Source organism: Phyllobates terribilis, unplaced genomic scaffold, assembly GCF_046119375.1.
Source record: "Phyllobates terribilis strain yellow unplaced genomic scaffold, ASM4611937v1 Scaffold_9__5_contigs__length_417890890, whole genome shotgun sequence".
Lineage (NCBI taxonomy): Eukaryota > Metazoa > Chordata > Amphibia > Anura > Dendrobatidae > Phyllobates > Phyllobates terribilis.
In genome coordinates, this window is record NW_027362769.1 from 149,356,365 (window position 1) to 149,376,955 (window position 20,591).

The following is a 20,591-nucleotide window of genomic DNA, read 5'->3' on the forward strand; positions in this document are numbered from 1 at the left end:
GAACAGAACAAGAGCATGCATGCGCATCCAGAGGTCCACTCATAGTACTCACGAAAATAATGAATGAAACAGCAGGCATGCACGGCCGAAGCTCCACTCATTGTCTATAGGATTCACAAAGACAAGACAAGTACTTAGTTATATTCATCAGTCCCTTACACAATGAACAGAACAAGAGCGCGCATGCACAACAGGAGCCCCACTCATTGTCTATGGGACTCACAAAAACAAGCCAAGGACTTAGCTATTTCTATCAGTTCCTTGGACATTTAATGAAATAGCAGCAGACATGTGCTTCCAAAGCTCAACTCAATGCCTGTAGGATTCACAAAGACAAACTGCAAAACTGCAAGTACTTAGCTATCTCCATCAGTCTCTTAGACAATGAACAGAACGAGAGCTCACAGGCGCGGCCGAAGCCCTGTTCATGGGACTCATGAAAATAAGCCAAGGATTTAGCGATATCCATCAGTCCCTTGGACAATGAGCGAAACATCAGCATGCATGCGTAGCTGAAGCTCCACTCATTGTCTATAGGATTCATGAAGACAAGTCAAGTATTTAGTGCTCTTCCTCAGTCTCTTAGACAATGAACAAAACAAAACGCGCGACCGGAGCAGCATTCATTGTCTATGGGACCCACGTGACCTGAAAACAGACTAGCCAACTCAGACAAGGCTTATGTGTGGAGCGTGGAGAGTAAGACGTTTTCTCCGTGTAAGTGTATGTATCTTCGTTCTGTGGATCATAGACTTACACTGGCTCCATTCAGTGGACGCTGTGAGCCTGCAAAGCCGCATAGTGGTCATGTGGTCCAGAAGAGGACCAGAGCGGCGCTGGAAACCAGGTAAAGTATTTTAATCCACTTACAAATCATTACAAAGATAAGCAGGATTACAAAGTAAAAACTTTAATGGAACTTATTGGTTGGCCATACACACAAGATAACGGTTGGCGAACACCAAAACAGACATCTATCTGTCCAGGATGCACCATACAAATGAGAGCTTGGTTGAGCGTTCACGTGTTTTCCAACGAAAGAGAAGAGACAGTACCCTGAAAAAAAAAGATCGACTTGGAAATTGTTATGGCCCGAACCTTCTTCCCCTCTACACCATTTATAGGAGAGGTTCGGAAGGCCCCATACACATCAGATGATCGGCCAGTCCCACTGAAATTGGTAACTTTGGCCATTTTCAGCTAATTTGTATGGGGGATGGGGTCTTTAACTAAAAAGGTTGATATCAGGTAAATATGTGCAACGTGAAATCATTCCAGATCTACAGTTAGCCAGTCAGGTCATTCCAAACCTTAATGCAGAAAGTCAGAGTGGCCATAAAACGGCAGATGTCTGGTTAGTGTTCCCTGAAGATGTGGATGGTGGTGACTATATCATAATCTCTCTCTGGAGGAGAACCTGTAGTGACAATGGTGACCCACATGTACAACTCTAGGGGATCCTGGTAGAGACTAGTGATGAGCGAGTATGTTCGGTTAACCCTTTCGGCGAGTATGCTCGGGCGAGTACCGAGTATCCTCAGCGTGCTCGTGCTCGGTGATTTGTTTGAATCACTCCCGTGTGCATGATTTGCGACTGTTTGACAGCTTTAATACTTGTGAGGAATGCTTGTTTCTTAAGCATTCGTCACATGTATTAAAGCTGTCAAACAGTCGCAAATCATGCACATGGGAGTGATTCAAACATATCACTGAGCATGCTGAAGATACTCGGTACTCGCCCGAGCATACTCGCCGAAAGGGTTAACCGAGCATACTCGCTCATCACTAGTAGAGACCCTACCAAATTGACATCGCAAGAGTGAATATTACTTTGATATTCTCTTTTAGATAGGGTCTATATCGGTGGTCCGCAGGATCCAATGATACCTATGATTTCCCTCGAACCAAACATATTATTTCAACAGAAGGGAGACAAGAAACCACCAGAAGAATCCAGTGTTGCTTATACAATCGGATCGGTAAAAATCCAACCTGATGGATCCTCGTCTTCTGTCTAGAGTCCCTACATTAGATTGGTGGCGGATCTGACTAAATCAGTGGGACCTGACCGCTAAAATCTAATGTCACATGAGCAACCACTAATAAAATCTAGGCACTTAGCAGTCACAGCATTTACCAACAAGACTTTCTAAGTCGCCTTGTACAAGTGTGAGACTACGCAGAAATGTCAAGACATTACACATCTTGACAATTTTAACTTTTTACAACTGCGTAATTAATAAAAGGTCCGGCCTGATTTCTGCCCACATATAAACTTCACAAGAATTACACTTGTGTTTTCATAAAAAAACATTAATACTAGAACTAATTGCTCAAAACTCCATAGCAGTTAGTGGTCATGGAAAACTATAATAACACCTTACCACCTCAATAAGTAGGAACCGGCTTCAATTTAAAAGGGTTTCTGTCGCTCGGCCAATTTTCCCTTTTAAAACATATAACCATACGAATGAAAATCCTAGTTTTCCAACCAAACTTGACATAGTTGTGGTGTAATGTTGACCTAGATCTCCTTATACTTTACAGAAGGGATTAAACAAAAGTAAAGTGGTATCAAGAACATCGTCTATATACCTACCCCATGTAAACTGACGAGCTGAATAGTTTCCAGAGACATCCACAAAGTATCTCTCGAGTGATGGTAAGACTGTCTAGGAACTTATTACAGAATATTTAAATTGTAGGTCGATGTAAAGGATTGTTACAACCCATCAATCAAAAGCAATACTATTATCTCAGATATTATGTGTTATAGAAATAAAGGGGTTTCTACATAGTAAGTAAACGGTTACATTTAAATACACAATTCATCAAGAATTGTATTTTGCACACCAACTTTGATGAAGAGTGCGTTGGTGAAAAATGTGCCAAATTCACCAAGAAAAAGTGGGCCTTTTAATGAATTTGGCCCATCTTTCAGCTGTCAGGTGCCAGATTAAAGGCTCGTAACTTACGCCACTTTGTGTCCTAAATTCTGATGAATTTGTCAGCCACGTCCCCTTTACGTGAAGCACTATCCAATTTTCCAAAAGTTGGCTGAGGTGGTCCAGACTGAACTGACGTAAAAACGTCAAAACTTGCTAAATTTTGGGAAGCTATAAAAAGTTTGCAAAAGTTTAATACAATTTTATGCCTTCAGAATTTTGGCAAAATCTTTTTTGATGATACACATCATAATAAAGGGTATTGGTGCTACATCTATGAGCTTAAATGGGTCGTCCATTGAAAACAAATTATAACCTATCTGAAGGATAGGTCATAACTTGCTAATTGGTGGGTGTCCCAACACTGGGACCCATATCGATCGAAAGAACAGGTAATTTGTATCACACACGGGAAATTTTTATCCCAGTTACAAATTGGAGTAGCAAGTCGTACACTTGACTGCCAATCCATTCATGCTTTTTGGGGCTGCTGGAGTAGAGCGAGTGCAGAGTTCAGTTGCCCCTTAGAGAATGAATGTAGTAGCTGTCAAGCATGCGCACTGCCGCTTCATTATGAAGGGAATAAAGGGGTAGTTGTCAAGGATGCACATTTTCATTTCATTATAAAGGGAATAAAGGAGTAGTGGTCAAGCATGTGCACTGTCGCTTCATTATAAAGGAAATAAAGGGATAGTGGTCAAGCATGCGCACTGTCGCTTCATTATAAAGGGAATAAAGGGATAGTGGTCAAGCATGCGCACTGTCGCTTTATTATAAAGGGAATAAAGGGATAGTAGTCAAGCATGCGCACTGTCACTTCATTATAAAGGGAATAAAGGCGTATTGGTCGAGCATGCGCACTGTCGTTCCATTATAAAGGGAATAAAGGAGTATTGGTCGAGCATGCGCACGGTCGTTCCATTCTAAAGGGGTAGTGGTTGAGTATTTGCAATGTTCCATTATAAAGGGAATAAAGGAGCAGTGGTTGAGCATGCGCACTGTCGCTTCTTTATAAAGGGAATAAAGGGGTAGTGGTCAAGGATGCGCACTGTCACTTCATTATACAGGGAATAAAGGAGTATTTGTCGAGCATGCGCACTGTCGTTCCATTATAAAGGGAATAATGGGGTAGTGGTCGAGCATGCGCACTGTTGTTCAATTATAAAAAGGTAGTGGTCGAGTATGCGCACTGTCGTTCTATTATAAAGGGAATAAAGGAGTAGTGGTTGAGCATAAGCTCTATTGTTCCATTATAAAGGGGTAGAGGTCGAGCACGTGCACGGTTGTTCCATTATAAAGGGGCAGTGGTCGAGTATTCGCACTGCCATTCTATTATAAAGGAAATAAAGGGGTAGTGGTCGAGCATGCGCAATGTCGCTCCATTATAAAGGGAATAAAGGGGTAGTGGTCGAGCATGCGCACTGTCGTTCCATTATAAAGGGAATAAAGGGGTAGTGGTCGAGCATGCACAATGTCGCTTCATTATAAAGGGAAAAAAAGAGTAGTGGTTGAGCATGCGCTCTGTCACTTCATTTTAAAAGATTGCTGTTTTGCCAAACTTTGCGCATCCCAAAGGTCGGTCCTCCACAGATCAACAAATTATCACCTATCCACAGGACTTGCCTTTATTCCCTTTATAATGAAGTGACAGTGCGCATCCTTGACCACTATCCCTTTATTCCCTTTATAATAACTTCTTTTCACAAGACAACCCCTTTAAGTTGCCAAGATCATTATTATCTCCAATCCCAGCAAATGCAGTGTTAATGATTGTGAATTGCAGCCAGACACCAGTTGTAATTTCAGGGGTATTCAGGGCAGTACCCCACAAGATCACAGTGCCGACCATAGTGCCGTTACTTTCTGCAGTAACCAAAGCCCGCTTGGTACCTGGGGCCTCCAGACACCCCAGTGAGTGACCTTCTAATACTTTGTGAAAATGCAGACACCCTTTAAGAAAAAGTATATAAAATAACACAGCACACAGTAATGGTGGACGCAAGACAGGATTGATCAGCCTGGAATGAAGGCAACCTGATCCAGCGTGCGCTCCTCTCAGACATCAGCACAGGATATGAGCACATATGGACGCCTGGATGGTAACAATTACACCTATTTTTCAGTAAAGTCACAGTATAAGATATTTCTCAGTTATTTTTGCCAATTTTTGTCTTTTTTCATACAGATGCAAGGCCTCTTGATGTCCCAACCACTTGGTTAAAAGCCAAATTCCACTGGAAATAATGGCTCCATTTTTTAACTCCATTTTTGGATGCCTGTGTGACATTTCTAAATTTTCTGCTTTTTCGGTCTTTCACGAGAACTTTCCAACTTTCCATTCTACGGCCCCTTCTCAGGTTCTGCTGAATATGATGAATGAGCAGTCGTGGATCATCTGAAGGATTTCATGGCGCCGGCCAGGAATATTCTCTTACCTTTCTCGTTACTGCTGGGTCTAGATATCCTTTCAGCTTCTGAATATACGTGTGCGGAGGGTTCTTTACTTGAAACCTTTCCTAAAAGGAAAAAGTAGAAAATACTGTAAACTTTTTGTTACATTTAAATCTCAAGTTTTGACCCGTGTGACTAGTGGGAGTACTGCTTCACCTTGTGGAGGTCAAGGAACTGCAATGCTTCTTGGGAAAAAAAGTATGCAAATTATCTCTCTCTAGAAGAAGAAATGAAGCTACCCTACAAGTCAATATCCAACCGCTCAACAGGCCACATGACTGACAATACTTATCCTAACAACCTTCCTCAAAAGGAGAAGACAACCATCCTCAGACAGCTGTTTCAGGGGTTTTGCCCTTCATCAGTGTAGATAAGGCGCTGGTTGTCTGCGTGGGACCTTTTAAAGAGGGTCTAAGAGGGGATACTGTTTCTGGTTGTGGATACTGATGGCTAGTATAGGGGAAAGACAGGAAGGCAGACTCTGGTGCAATCAAAGAATTTCAAAGTCTATGGTGCTTGGCTAGTATGCGGTTTATTCTCAACGCGTTTCGAGGTCGCACCAACCTCTTCCTCAGGAGAACCACAATAGCTACAATAGGAAGTTTTACAGGTCACGCAGTACTTCCTGGGGAAAAAAATGTTGCTTTTGCAGCCACTTCTTGGCGGCGCTGTATGCTGCACCATGGAAATATACAGGGTCCTATACTGTACCCCTGTTTAAGAGAGGAGCAAAAGTTTTTTTTCTAGTTTCCATAAGTCTATAACAAAAAGAAAAAAAGATTCTTATTTGGTCACAAGCCATAATACTAAGGTATTCTCAATTACTACAGAGCACGGCGCCCCACAAAGGCTCCGCACAGCATCGCAAGGCTCTATAATACAGAAACAGGGGTAATAGTGTGAAAAAGCCCAAAACCAAAGTGTAGTAGTGTACTGAGTCATTGTCGACATACCCCAAGATCAGGTTATGCTGGGAGTTGTAGGGTATTGCATTTTATTGGAAAAAGTTATAACAGAATTAAAGGGGTTGTTCACATTAAAGGATTTTTTTTACGTAAATGTATGTATTTGGGGGTAAAATTTATTTTTGCAATTGGGTTTCATTAAAAATTTCGCACCGTTTGACTTTTACAGGCTTTTAGTTTTCCTGCATCTACAACTTTGATGGGGTCTGTGGTCGTAAATCAGGTATGAGGAGCTCAGAAAAAGTCAGAAACTCTCCAACTGGACAGACACAATGAGCTTCCCATTCTGCAGCCGGCAATAGACGGAGCAAAAGTTTTAATAACCCAATTACTGTACATGCTGCCAGTTATTTTAGGGCGGGCACTCAGAAACTGGAATCAATTACTGGAGCGATCAATCTACTGTATATCTTTATATGTATTGTCTGTATATCTATACTCTCCATCTATCTATTTATTCTATCTGTGATCTCTATCCGTCTATCCTCTCTATCTTCATAGCTATCTATCTATTTTTTCTATCTATCCTCTCTATCTATCTGTGTATATATCTATCTATCTATCCTCTCTATCCATCTATCTATCTATCTATCCTCTCTATCTATCTATCTCTATCCTCACTATCTATCTATTTATCTATCCTCACTATCTATCTATCTATGATCTCTATCTATCTATTCTATCTATGATCTCTATCCATCTGTCCTCTCTATCTTCATATCTATCTATTTTTTCTATCTATCTATCCTCTCTATCCATCCATCTATCTATCCATCTATCTATCTATCCTCACTATCTATCCTCACTATCTATCTATCTATCTATCCTCTCTATCTATCCATCTATCCTCTCTATCTATCTATCTATCCTCTCTATCTATCTATCCATATCTATCTATTATCTATCTATCCTCACTCACTATCTATCCCTCTATCTATCTCTCTATCCATCTACCTTTCTATCTATCTATCTTTTCTATCTATCCTTTCTATCTATCTATCCCTCTATCTATCTATCTTGATATCTATCTATCTATCTATCTATCTATCTTCATATCTATCTATCCCTCTATCTATCTCTCTATCCATCTATCCCTCTCTCTATCTATCTACCTTTCTATCTATCTATCTTTTCTATCTATCTACTGTATCTATCTATCTTCATATCTATCTATCCCTCTATCTATCTCTCTATCCATCTATCCCTCTCTCTATCTATCTACCTTTCTATCTATCTATCTTTTCTATCTATCTATCTATCTATCTATCTATCTATCTACTGTATCTATCTATCTTCATATCTATCTATCCCTCTATCTATCTATCTATCTATCCCTCTATCTATCTATCCCTCTATCTATCTTTCTATCTATCTATTACCTATCTATCTATCCCTCTATCTATCAATCCATCTATCTATCTATCTATCCTTTCTATCTATCCCTCTATCTATCTCTCTATCCATCTATCTACCTTTCTATCTATCTATCTTTTCTATCTATCCTTTCTATCTATCTATCTATCCCTCTATCTATCTATCTATCTATCTACTGTATCTATCTATCTATCTATCTATCTATCTATCTATCCCTCTATCCCTCTATCTATCAATCCATCTATCTATCTATCTATCCTTTCTATCTATCTTTCTATCTATCCATCTATCCCTCTATCTATCTATCTATCCCTCTATCTATCTATCCCTCTATCTATCTATCCCTCTATCTATCTATCCCTCTATCTATCTATCTATCTATCTATCCTTTCTATCTATCTTTCTATCTATCCCTTGCAATCTGCGTTGCTACAGATGTGACTCACGACTCATTATATATTTAATCACTATTCTTTGGGAATTACTCATCTTTGAACACCAAAGACAATTGCCAAAACCTGTTGCAATAGGCAACAAGCCTGAACTTAGAAAAAAAATCACTTTCCAGAACCCACATCCTCTGTGAATGAGTTGTGTGATGAGACGGATTTCCACCATTAACCCAAGACACCATGGAGCTGTTATTCTTAGCCACTTGCCCAAATGAATAAAAGAGTAAAAATGTAGAAAAGTGCATTTTCCTACGCTCTAGATACAATGGGCGATGGGCTTGTCTTCCTACAATCTCTTTTCTTAAAAGGGTTTTCTGATGACAAACTGATCACAAGGTGTCCTGAAGCTGTAATCTGTAAGGGGAAGGCAGCAACAAGTCCTCAATTTCCATGCAGCACTCCCACAGGGGAAGTAAAGTATTGCACTGTTCCCATAGGAATCAATTGTCTGTTTATGCAACATCTTGGGTCCTCCAGAATGAGAGACCCTCTGGACAATAGATAAGGCTCCTGTATGTCAGATCCTCCTTTATATATTTGATCTTTATTACACCAGGTTGCCTAAAGATCCTTTTGAAAGGGCAAGAAATGGTTTGGTGCAGTCATTTTGGATGGAGTCTTTAGTCATAGGGGTTATAATAAAATGATAGAGTCTGTTTTTTTTTCCTCCAAAAAATCAGTCCCCCTGCTGAGCATTGGCTGGATCTGGTACTGCAGCTCTGCTCATTAACTTGCCTAAGGCTGCAATATCAGTCACAACCTGGCGACCAGAGTGGCACTGTTTTTAGAAGAAAGTAGTTTATTTTCTTTAATACAACACAAGTAAAGTTGAGCAAAAAAGATTCTCCCTGCCCGGGTCCTGAGCACTTCACTTCTATGTCCAGTGTAGTCGGTCCGGCATCCTGGGAACCTTTTGTGGCAACTAAGTCCTACAAGATTGGGCCGCGACACACATCATGAGATCACGGGGTCTCGTAAGTGCAACAGGCGCCCAGGATTCAGGGCCGAAGAAGTGAAGGCTGTCCTGGTCTGGTGTACGGTTCAAGTCTCTACACCCAAGTTGTATGCTGAGAACTACAGATCCCAGCATGTCGTTAGTTCTGGTCTGCTTAGCTTATAGGGTTGAATCAGACGTCCCATTACACAATATGAGCCTGGGTTTCGTTCTTTCGGCCGTCTACGCAAAGAGCCAACTTGTCACTTCGGAGCTAGAAGATTTCCGCAGAAGTCCGCTCCGTCATTGAGGAAGGAACGCTGGAAAAATCGCGGAAAAATGTAGAATCCGAAATTTTGCCAAAGGTTATTTCCTATCAGAAGATGGAAAATCCTCAGCGCTGACAGTCCGGGGAATCAGATCCAAGGCTTCTTATATACAGCAGTGGTGTCGTGCTCCCTGGTGGTGCTCCGCCATATAAGTGCGCTCAGATAAGTACTGATCCGCGGCGCTGTATGCTGCACCATGGAAATGTACGGGGTCCTATACCGTACCCCTGTTAAATAGAGGCGCAAAAGGTTTTTTTCTACCATCCATAAGTCTATAAGGAAAAAAAAATTCTTATTTGGTCACAAGCCATATTACTAAGGTATTCTCAATTACTACAGAGCACGGCGCCCCACAAAGGCTCCGCACAGCATCGCACGGCTCTATAATACAGCAACAGGGGTAATAGTGTGAATAAGCCCCAAACCATAGTGTAGTAGTGTACTGAGTGTATACACAGAGTCATTGTGGGCATACCCCAAGATCAGGTTATGCTGGGAGTTGTAGTGTCCGGTGATTGTAGAGAGTAGGAATAGTCTCATCATTGTCATGTTGGGAGTTGTAGTGTCCGGTGATTGTAGAGAGTAGGAATAGTCTCATCATGGTCATGTTGGGAGTTGTAGTGTCCAGTGATTGTAGAGATTATGAATAGACTCATCATGGCCATGTTGGGAGTTGTAGTGTCCGGTGATTGAAGAGACTATGAATAGACTCATCATTGTCATATTAGGAGTTGTAGTGTCCGGTGATTGTAGAGAGTAGGAATAGTCCCATCATTGTCATATTGGGAGTTGTAGTGTACGGTGATTGCAGAGAGTAGGAATAGTCCCATCATTGTCATATTGGGAGTTGTAGTGTACGGTGATTGCAGAGAGTAGGAATAGTCTCATCATTGTCATGTTGGGAGTTGTAGTGTACGGTGATTGCAGAGAGTAGGAATAGTCTCATCATTGTCATGTTGGGAGTTGTAGTGTACGGTGATTGCAGAGAGTAGGAATAGTCTCATCATTGTCATATTGGGAGTTGTAGTGTCCGGTGATTGTAGAGATTATGAATAGACTCATCATGGACATGTTGGGAGTTGTAGTGTACAATTTTCGGAGGTATATCCTGTGATATGACTGTGATAACCTTTTTTAGGCATTTTTTAGAGGGTTGGGGGCTGCGGCACGTCCACCTATAATGTTCGTACAACGCGGTGATTATAATTTCCCACCAGTTCATCTAGCAGAGGAATACACGCAGGATCAGGCGGACGATGGGTGTCCTCTTACTAATCCGCACAAGTATTCGTAAACTAACACTGATGATTCACTTTACATCATAATAAGGAAAATGGTCCAATTCCTTTATAAATACAATAACTCGGAGACAAATGCTCAGATATTCTGTTTATTGGAGGGTCCGGCTGATAATAAATCACTGGCTCCAGTGCAGTCCAGCGGAGACCACCTCTGAGATAGGAACGAGACAAGGGAAGGAGAACACTCCTCTGTCCATTTGCCTCGATCTTGGCCAGAACCAGATGTCTACAATCTTCACTCCTGATTTATGCGTCTGTCTGTAAATCTGATAAATTTCTTGTTTTTTTTTTTACCAACACCGGAAACAAAATATATTCAATTTACCACTGCCAAATTGGATTTGTAGATTTGCAGGCGAGTCCTGCCAGAGACACATTGCTGAATAAACAGGATATTATAGATGGGGTAATATTATATCCCAGATTAGAGATGAAATACGTATACCTGCTTATGGAGAGCTGTCCGAATACTACATTAGATTAGGGTAGGAAATGGGTGCTTGTCGGTTCACTAAGGGTTAAATCATTAATGGGTATAGATAATTTACAGATCGCTGGGGGTCCGACCTCTGGGACCCTGCTACAATCCTAAGAATGAGGCTCCGGAGCGCGAGGTGCAAATACTCAACTCTGCTCCATTCATTGTCTATAGGACTGGAGGAAAATGCTGCTAAGTCCTATAGACCAGGGTTCCCCAACTCCAGTCCTCAAGGCCCACCAACAGGTCATGTTTTCAGGATTTCCTTAGTATTGCACAGGTGATAATTCCATCATCAGCACAGGCAATAGTTACATCACCTGTGCAATACTAAGGAAATCCTGAAAACATGACCTGTTGGTGGGCCTTGAGGACTGGAGTTGGGGAACCCTGCTATAGACAATGAATGGAGTGGAGGTCGCGCATGCACACGTGAGCTCCATTTAAGAGGGGGTTTCTGTTCTCGGGATCGCTGGGGGTTCCAGCAGTCGGACTCCCAGCCTATTAAGTTATTACACAAGGAAAAGGTACTACTAAAATGAGGCCAGAACGTCTTAAAGGGGTTGTCCAGGACTTAGATATTGATGTGGAGTCCCAAATCAGGCACTTCCACCAGTGTACACCACAGCACCACACACTGACTAGTGGCCGTTATCAGGTACCGCAGCTCAGCTCCTATTGAACTGAATAGGAGCGGAGCTGCAGTACCCAAGATTGTCCACTACACGGTGTATGGAGCTATGGAGACCCGGCTCTGTACACAGTGTATGTCTGGGCTGCAATCAATGGGGGAAATCCACTGATCTGATATTGGTAACCAAGGGATTTTAAAGTCACTTTTCTATTTTTTGCTATTTTAGGGGGTTTTTTTTGTTAATTTGGAGCCAAATTCTTCGAAATGGCATCCTAAAGTAATTTATGAATACATTAACTATATTAATAAATATTATATTAATTTATTCATAAATTACTTTAAAATGTATTAATATAATTAAAGTAATATTATACTAATAATATTAAAGTAATAATAAATATTATAAATTACTTTGGAAGTTATGACTTTAATGTTATTAATATAATATTACTTTAATTATATTAATGCATTTCAAAGTAATTTATGAATAAATTAATATAATATTTATTAATATAATTAAAGTAATACATTCCAAAGTAATTTATGAATTTTTGTGAAAAATCATTTTTGTCTTTTACCTCTTTTTGCACCTTTTTAGAGCAAAAAAAAAAGTCACGTTGTGCTAAAATATTGCAAACTTTGCGCCAAAAAAAAAAGTCCAGGTGTGTATAAAATCACGCTAAGAGGAGGAGCGGGGATGACGTGTACATTGACACAAAAAATTACATTTTTTTAAAAAAAAAAAAAGTCACCATTGACGAATTAGCTGAAAACAACTGGAAAAGCCCCAAACTCTGGCACAATGGAGCAAAAACAAAACAGGTGAACACATAAAAGAAACTTAAAAAAAGGTGTAAATTAAAGAAGAATAAGGTGAAAATCACCAAAAAATAGATAAAAAAAAGCCCTATGTGGATATATTTTGACCCTATTTCTGACCTGTTAATAAACTTTCTGCCCTGACTGCCTTAATTTTGGCTTTCACTTTTCTGCAACCTTGTCTCGGGCCAAGGCTTTTATTCTGAAGCCTAAATACACGAAAAGAAAGAAACAGCGCCCCCCTTGTCCACAGGTTGTGTGCGGTAAAGCAAAAATTTAACCAGTGGAATTGCTGTGTAATGTTGTATTTAGAAGAACGTGAACATGTTCTTCTAGTTCTGGACAATCCCTTTAAGACACAAGAAGTAACCAAGTTGGTCTATCACCTATTTTTCGCGGATACAAAACTTTAGTAACCCAAAAGAGAATATGATGTGATATGTGATTTTTCACATACAATGACCAGGGTGGGCTCCGACGCCACATCCAGAGCTATACGTAACCGTCTAACAATGGGGCCACAACATTCATTCTTCTGTGCCTAAGTGTCCATTCTCCCACGCATTTCAAGGTTTGGGTTTTAGGCTATTTAGGAACACAGAGAAGAAAAGAGATTGGTACAGATTAATTTCATGGAAAAGGAAAAGAGCGGTTGAACATTCATTCATATCCCATAGCGGAGAGCGCTAATGAGGCAGAGGTCATGTGGGGAAGGGAAGAAGGGATGATACAATGCCAGACCCTCACGTGGCATCTCCAGCGTGATATGATCCACTGCCAACTCATTTCATAGCTCCTCGTTGTGGCAAATATATGTCTATGTGCTATTAATTACCAAGGTATCGCCCTTCAGCTCTATGAATCAGCTTTCCAATGACACGGCGTGGAGATTAAAAATGTATAAAATGTCCTATTACAGCAAATGATGGCGTCCAACGTCAGGAGGGCAAAGGAATGAGTCGTGCTTCACATAAACATGTCGTTTCAAGACATAATGGCTTCTCATTTTTGACGCATTTTTCAGTCAAGGGCTTCACTTACCGGTGGCCATACTATTCAGCCATATTAGTTACAGCGTATGGAGAAAAGCACAAGGCCGCACGTCTCAATCACTGAATTCTATTTTTTCATCCAATCCTTCGCCCCCAGTGTGTAACATCCAGCCCCTGGCCCCCAGTGTACAACATCCGGCCCCCCACCCCGGTGTCAGGGGCGTACATAGAAGTCATGGGGCCCCATAGCAGAAGCTCTAATTGGGCCCACCCCCCACAAAAAAATAAATATTTGTCTTTGTCACAGAAGAGAAGATCTCATAACTTTCCGGCCTTTACATAGTAATTTACCTCCTTCTGAAGTCGTAGATTCCTCCTTCATTGCCCCCATAAAGTATGATGCCAACAAAAGTGCCCCCCAAACAGTATGATACCCCTATGGTGCATTCTTCCACATGCACAGTATAATGACCCTATTGTACCCCACTTCAACTCCCACAGCAAAGTATGGTGACCCTAATCCCCCAACTGTGAACCCCACAGAGCCCTCCATACACTCTCATGGCCCCCACACAGCCCTTCAAACAGTATAATGGCCCCCACACAGCCCTCCAAACAGTATAATGACCCCACACAAACCTTCACACTGTATAATTGCTTTCCTACAGTATAATGGCCCCCCACATAGCCCTCAAAATATTATAATGGCCCCACATAGCCTTCCATATAGTATAATGCACCACCAATAATCTTCCATATAGTATAATGCACCCCAGTATAATTCTCCCCCCATAAACCTCCATATAGTATAATGCGCCCCCCATAATCCTCCATATAGTATAATGAACGTCCCATGGTCCTCCATAGAATATAATGCACTCCCCATAGTCCTCCATACAGTATATTATACACCCCATAGGGTAAAATGCAGCCCCCATATAGTATAATGCACGCCACAGTCCTGCAGTATTATGGGCACCACGTACTCACTGATTTTAAAATACTGTATATTTTAAATAAGCCGACCCGAATATAAGCCGAGGCCCCTAATTTTACCACATAAAAATGGGAAAACCTATTGACTTGAGTATAAGCCTAGGGTGGGAAATGCAGCAGCTACTGGTAAATTTCCCCATCCTCGTATGTGTGGCCTCCTCAATCCCACAATCCCTGGTAAGTGTGGCCCCCACAATCCCGGGTATGTGTAGCCTCCACAATCCCCCAATCCCTGGTATGTGTGGCCCCCTCAATCCCACAATCCCTGGTATGTGTGGCCCCCTCAATCCCACAATCCCTGGTATGTGTGTCCCCCTCAATCCCACAATCCCTGGTATGTGTGGCCTCCTCAATCCCACAATCCCTGGTATGTGTGGCCTCCTCAATCCCCCAATCCTGGTAAGTGTGGCCTCCTCAATCCCCCAATCCTGGTATGTATGGCCTCCTCAATCCCCCAATCCTGGTATGTGTGGCCTCCTCAATCCCCCAATCCTGGTATGTGTGGCCTCCTCAATCCCCCAATCCTAGTATGTGTGGCCTCCTCAATCCCCCAATCCTGGTATGTGTGGCCTCCTCAATCCCCCAATCCTGGTATGTGTGGCCTCTTCAATCCCCCAATCCTGGTATGTGTGGCCTCCTCAATCCCCAAATCCTGGTATGTGTGGCCTCCTCAACCCCCCAATCTTGGTATGTGTGGCCTCCTCAATCCCCCATTCCTGGTATGCGTGGCCTCCTCAATCCCCAAATCCTGGTATGTGTGGCCTCCTCAATCCCCCATTCCTGGTATGTGTGGCTTCCTCAATCCCCCATTCCTGGTATGTGTGGCCTCCTCAATCCCCAAATCCTAGTATGTGTGGCCTCCTCAATCCCCAAATCCTGGTATGTGTGGCCTCCTCAATCCCCAAATCCTGGTATGTGTGGCCTCCTCATCCCCCCAATCACTGCACACATAAAACAATAAACACTTATACTCACCTTCCTTCCTCACCTCTGCTCCAGCGCTGAGTCCTGCCTGCAGCAGCTCATGTCGGCATCTGAGCTGCGCGCGCTCTCAGAAGCCAAGGTGAGCTGCTGCCGGCACATTCACTCCTCTCCACGCCGGTACTATGGGCATGGAGAAGCGTGAATATGCTTTCTCTTTAGCGGCAGCCACTGACAGCAGGAGCCGGGGCTCAGCGCTCCTCTGTGCTCGCTACTAAAGAGAATGAATATTCCGTCTTCTCCACGCCCATAGGAGTGGAGAAGAGGGAATATTCATGTCCCTTTAGCAGCGGGCACACGTGGTAGCTGCAGCAGCGGCTACAGCGTGTGCCCCGCTCCTCCACTGCTGCAACCCGCTCCTCTGCCGCCGCAACCTCCTACTCACCTATCCTCCTCGTTCCCACGCTGCTTGGGGCCCTCACGGGCCCCCTCCGGCCACGGGCACCCATAGCATTGGCGTGGTCTGCCGCCTTTGGCGGTACGACAATGCCCGGTGTATAACATCTGGCCTCTTGCCCCCGGTGTATAACATCCGCCCCCAGTGTATAACATACAGCCCCATGCCCCAGTGTATAATATCTGGCCCCTCGCACCCAGTGTATGACATCTGGCCCCATTGCTCCCCGGTGTATAACCTCCAGCCCTATTGCCCCCTGGTGTATAACATCCGGCCCCTTGCTCCCGGGGTATAACATCTGGCCCCATTGCCCTCCAGTGTATAACATACGGCCCCTTGCTCCCGGTGTATAACATAAGGCCCCCGGTGTATAACATCCGACCCCTTCGCCTCCAGTGTAGGACATCCGCCCCCCTGCCATGCCATCTGCCTTTACGAACATGTGACAGAACATCCGGTGGTGCAGAGATCACTGGTACCAGCGCATCCTGTAATAGGAGCCATCGGGGTAACAAGTCCATTCATGACATTTCTTCCTCGTGAATCTTCCTTCATCACCTGTGAGTGACATCATTGAGAAGTGGAAGGAACCGCAGCAACTCAGTCACGAAGTGGAGACCTCGTAACATTACAGAGTGGGGGGCCAAGTGCTCTGATTACTCCATAAGTGCAGAGTCCAGACCTCCTCTGGTATTAACATCAGCACAAACACTGTGGCCCCACTGGGAGTTTCACGGCCGTGCAGATGCATGCAGCCTTACATCACCAAGCACAATGTCGAGTGTAGGATGGAGTGGTGTAAAGCTGCCACCACTGGACTCTAGAGGAGACGTGTTCTGTGCAGTGACGGATCACACTTCTCTATCTGACGTCTCATAGATGAGTCTGGGTTTGGTGAATGCCAGGAGAACGTTACCCGCCAGCCTGCATTGTGCCTGCTGTACAGGGATAACGCTATGGGCTTGTTTTTCAGTTTTTAATTCTTCTACAGAAAAAATTTTGGACAATTGTAACTTCCAACTGTGTAGGAACAGTTCCAGCATGACTTAATATTTTTTTTATTCACTTACTGCTTTAATATCATTGAATCAAATTGAGTAGACATGTTTCCAATACAAAGAAATGGATAAAATCCCAATAAAATAAATAGTCCATCATTATTTATTGAGGAGTCCAGTCCTTTCTATGGCAGCAGAAAACTGGGAGGTACCGTGACTCCTTTATTGTAGACCTAAGCCCATGTGGTTGTGCACGGGACTGCAGCTCAACACCATTACCCAGGCTATCTGTTCTGCTGACCACTGTGGTCCCAGGACCTGGACCCTTACCGATCACACACTGACAACCTATGCTAAGGATCAGTCAACCAACTTGTTCTTCTGGATTACCCTGCTAAATCATAGCTGCCAACAGTCCCCGATTCACCAGAACTATCCTTATCTGTCAGTAACAATTTTAGCAAATTCAGAGTTGAGTGGGCTCTCAAAAGGAAGAATCCCAGGTAAAAGGTGGGTGGGAATGAAGGCAGAGCTTAAAGGGGTATTCCCATTTCCAAGATCGTATCCCAATATGTATTAGGTGTAATAATAATAATATTTGCAAATACCTCCAATTAGAAATGTAGTATAGTTTTTCTGATTCGCTATGTCTTTTTCCTCATGTGCAGGCCTTGCAAAACCCTAGGTATCCATGGTTACAACCACTAGCAACTAACTGTCACTTTATCAGTGGTCGTGACCATGGATACCTAAGGTCCTGCAATGCCTGAGGAAAGAGAAACAGAGAATCAGAAAAACTATACTACATTTCTAATTGGAGGTATTTACTAATATTATTATTATTATTATTATTATTATTATTATTAAACTTACTACATATTTGGATAGGATCTTGGAGATGGGAATACCCCTTTAAACATCTTTATGCAACCATACTTGCAAACGTCAGGGTGGCTCCTTGAAGGGGTGGAGACCTCACGGACATTGGATGAGTTGGGAAGTATACTGGCGCCACCAAAAAGCTTCCAAAAAGCAGCAAATCTGAAAATTTTTTGAGTGGTCAGTGGACACGGAAGAAGCTTGGATGAGGTGAGGTGGAGTACAGGGGGCCATTTTCAGTGGCGTGTTTCCTTAGAGGTTGGCAAGTAAGGTCCGAGGTTTGGATCTAGTCTAGGCTAAGCTGTTTCCGATGCTATTCGTGCTGCACAGAGGCCCCAAAGGTTAGACCTCCACCAAACTGGCCAGCTTTAGGGACATGCCTACTCATCCATCTCTCAGAAATCACTGCTGGTCTATAAACCCTCGTTCTTCTGTTAATCCACAAGTCATTTGCATTCCGCGCCGAGCTTCCAGTCTCTGTGGGAAAAAGACTCCAGCAAGCTGATCTGCTCCAGAAATGTCAGCGAACAGCAAGTGATGACTTTGCAATTTAGCATTTCTAAACCCCTTGCTGCATTAATTGTCTAATTTGTGGCAAAATAAAAATATGGATTTTTATTCCGAGAGAGTGTAGAAATGAGTACAAAGGAAAACCAAGGAAGAGAAGAAAGGCTCCTCGGGCTCCCCCCGGCCTATGATAGAAATGTATCATGACGCAATCTGTGTTATCCAAATCCTTTGAAGTGGTGATTTACAACTCCCCGGCCTCAATGATGGAGGGATGATGATTACAGCAAACGTTGCTATTCCGGAGATTTTCCGCTACCAATGGACTGTGGAAGGCCCGGGGAGGTTGGGGAGGTGGGCGTCATTCCATGGCTATAGAAAGTGGTACGTTACATAATCCGACAAGTAAAGCGCAATATGTTGGAGCTGTAATAGGATTTAAGAAATTGCAGATTAGCTAAATCTATTATCACCTGATATAGAAGGCGAATATTCAGGGGGAAGTGGTGGATACAGGTGAAGAGATGAAAGTGGATATTAAACTTTTATGTGGGTTTATAGAGGAAGGAAACGTGTGCACGGATTTCTGCTGTAGCGTTGGTATGGCGCTCCTGTGCAGCCGTTCTGCAACCACCGTGCCCGAAAACTCAGCCTGAGCTCAGAGGTGCAGAAGTGGGGCCAGCACTGTTTTTGACAGTTTCCGGAATGCTTTGCTGCCTTGAAACATTTATTATGGGCTTCTTATATAGCGCTAACATTGAACCCTGTATAAGCTAATCACCGTTTAGAAACTTCCACAGAAGTCAATGGGGGCAGAAAAGCACAGTGGTGAGAGATGGCGCCCCAATCTCAAAATAGGTGCGGGTCTCAAATATAAGACCCCTCTTTATCACACATTTGTGTAGGATCACTGCTCTATAAAATTTTACAATTTACAGGTTTAAAAGGAGTATACAAGCGCGCATATTGCAGAAAATGTTCATATCCATTCGGTATAAGTGATCGATTCCTTAATTAATTAAACAGCACCTTACATTTTACTTGAGTCTCCTCTTAAAGGGGTTTTCCATGGTTACATAGGGATAGTTCATCGATATCAGATCCGCGGGGGCCGGATGTAGAAGGCGTGCAGCAGAGTCAGAACAGCACAGCTCCATACAATGTGTAGTGGCCGTTCTTAGGTACTGCAGCTCAGCTCTATTCCTCAACAGCAGATGATTGGTAGAGATGCTGAGTGTTGGATCCCTACAGATCTGATATGGGCAGCCTATTCTAATATCGTAAGCCTGGACAACCCCTTTAACTTATACCTCGAATAATATTTCTTGAAAGAAAACGTATTGGGTAATAATGCATTACACTTATGACACAGAACATTCAGATTTAGAGAAAAAAATTGTGTTCCAGTCACTGAAGGGGCGTCGGTGGGTTTGGATCAGTAATTTTGAAGTATTTCTCAATCAGACATAAAGAAATTATGAAATTTATATGAATCCGGCCACGTTTCTGGCAGAAACTCTGGAGCATACAGCCCCGGGTTTTACATATCTACACAAAGAAGCTGCGTCCCTGCCAGTGTCCGAGATCTCGTATAATATCAGGTATTAAAGGGACACTCCATGCCTAATCACTAGGTATATACCGATATATACCCCCACCAGTGTTACTGGATACACAGAAAGTTTTGCCATTCATGCTCCTAAGAAAGCTGGGTGACAACTCTAATGAGTGATGTAAATTCAGCCATATTGTTTGTGCTCTAATATCCTAAAAAAAGATAGAACTAAGAGATGACTAAAGTTAATCAATTTACCATCTTGACAGATGATAATTAACTTATTTTCTACTTTTTTTTTACTTATAATTTCAGTTTTATGCATTATTTAAATCTACTGGAAATGCCCTTAAGGGGGTTTTCTGGTTTCGGAAAAACACTTTCCCCAAACTGTAGTTTGTTTAAAAAAATAAAAAAAATGTTATCCCCCTCTCCAGGTCCAGAGCTGAGTTTCCACCGCTGCTCCCAGTGTCTGAAATTGTCTGCAGTACTGATGTCAAGTCGACAGCGCTGCAGCCAATCACTGAGGTCAGTGGTTCATGCCGTCAACTCGGCTAAAGCAATTCAGCTCAGTTACCAGCAGCAGCACTTTCGACGTGATATC

At 42.7% G+C, this 20,591-nt stretch overlaps 1 protein-coding gene across 7 annotated transcripts in view; it reads right to left on the minus strand.

Annotated features, from left to right (window-relative positions):
• The window catches only part of FMNL2 (formin like 2), a 235,233-nt gene that overhangs the window by 81,139 nt on the left and 133,503 nt on the right, over window positions 1–20,591 (minus strand). For all 7 annotated transcript variants that reach the window (XM_073647171.1, XM_073647168.1, XM_073647172.1 and 4 more), the window contains exon 3: window positions 5,381–5,461. In XM_073647171.1, the coding sequence (XP_073503272.1) occupies window positions 5,381–5,461 (81 nt within the window). The remainder of the gene's footprint in view (window positions 1–5,380; window positions 5,462–20,591) is intronic.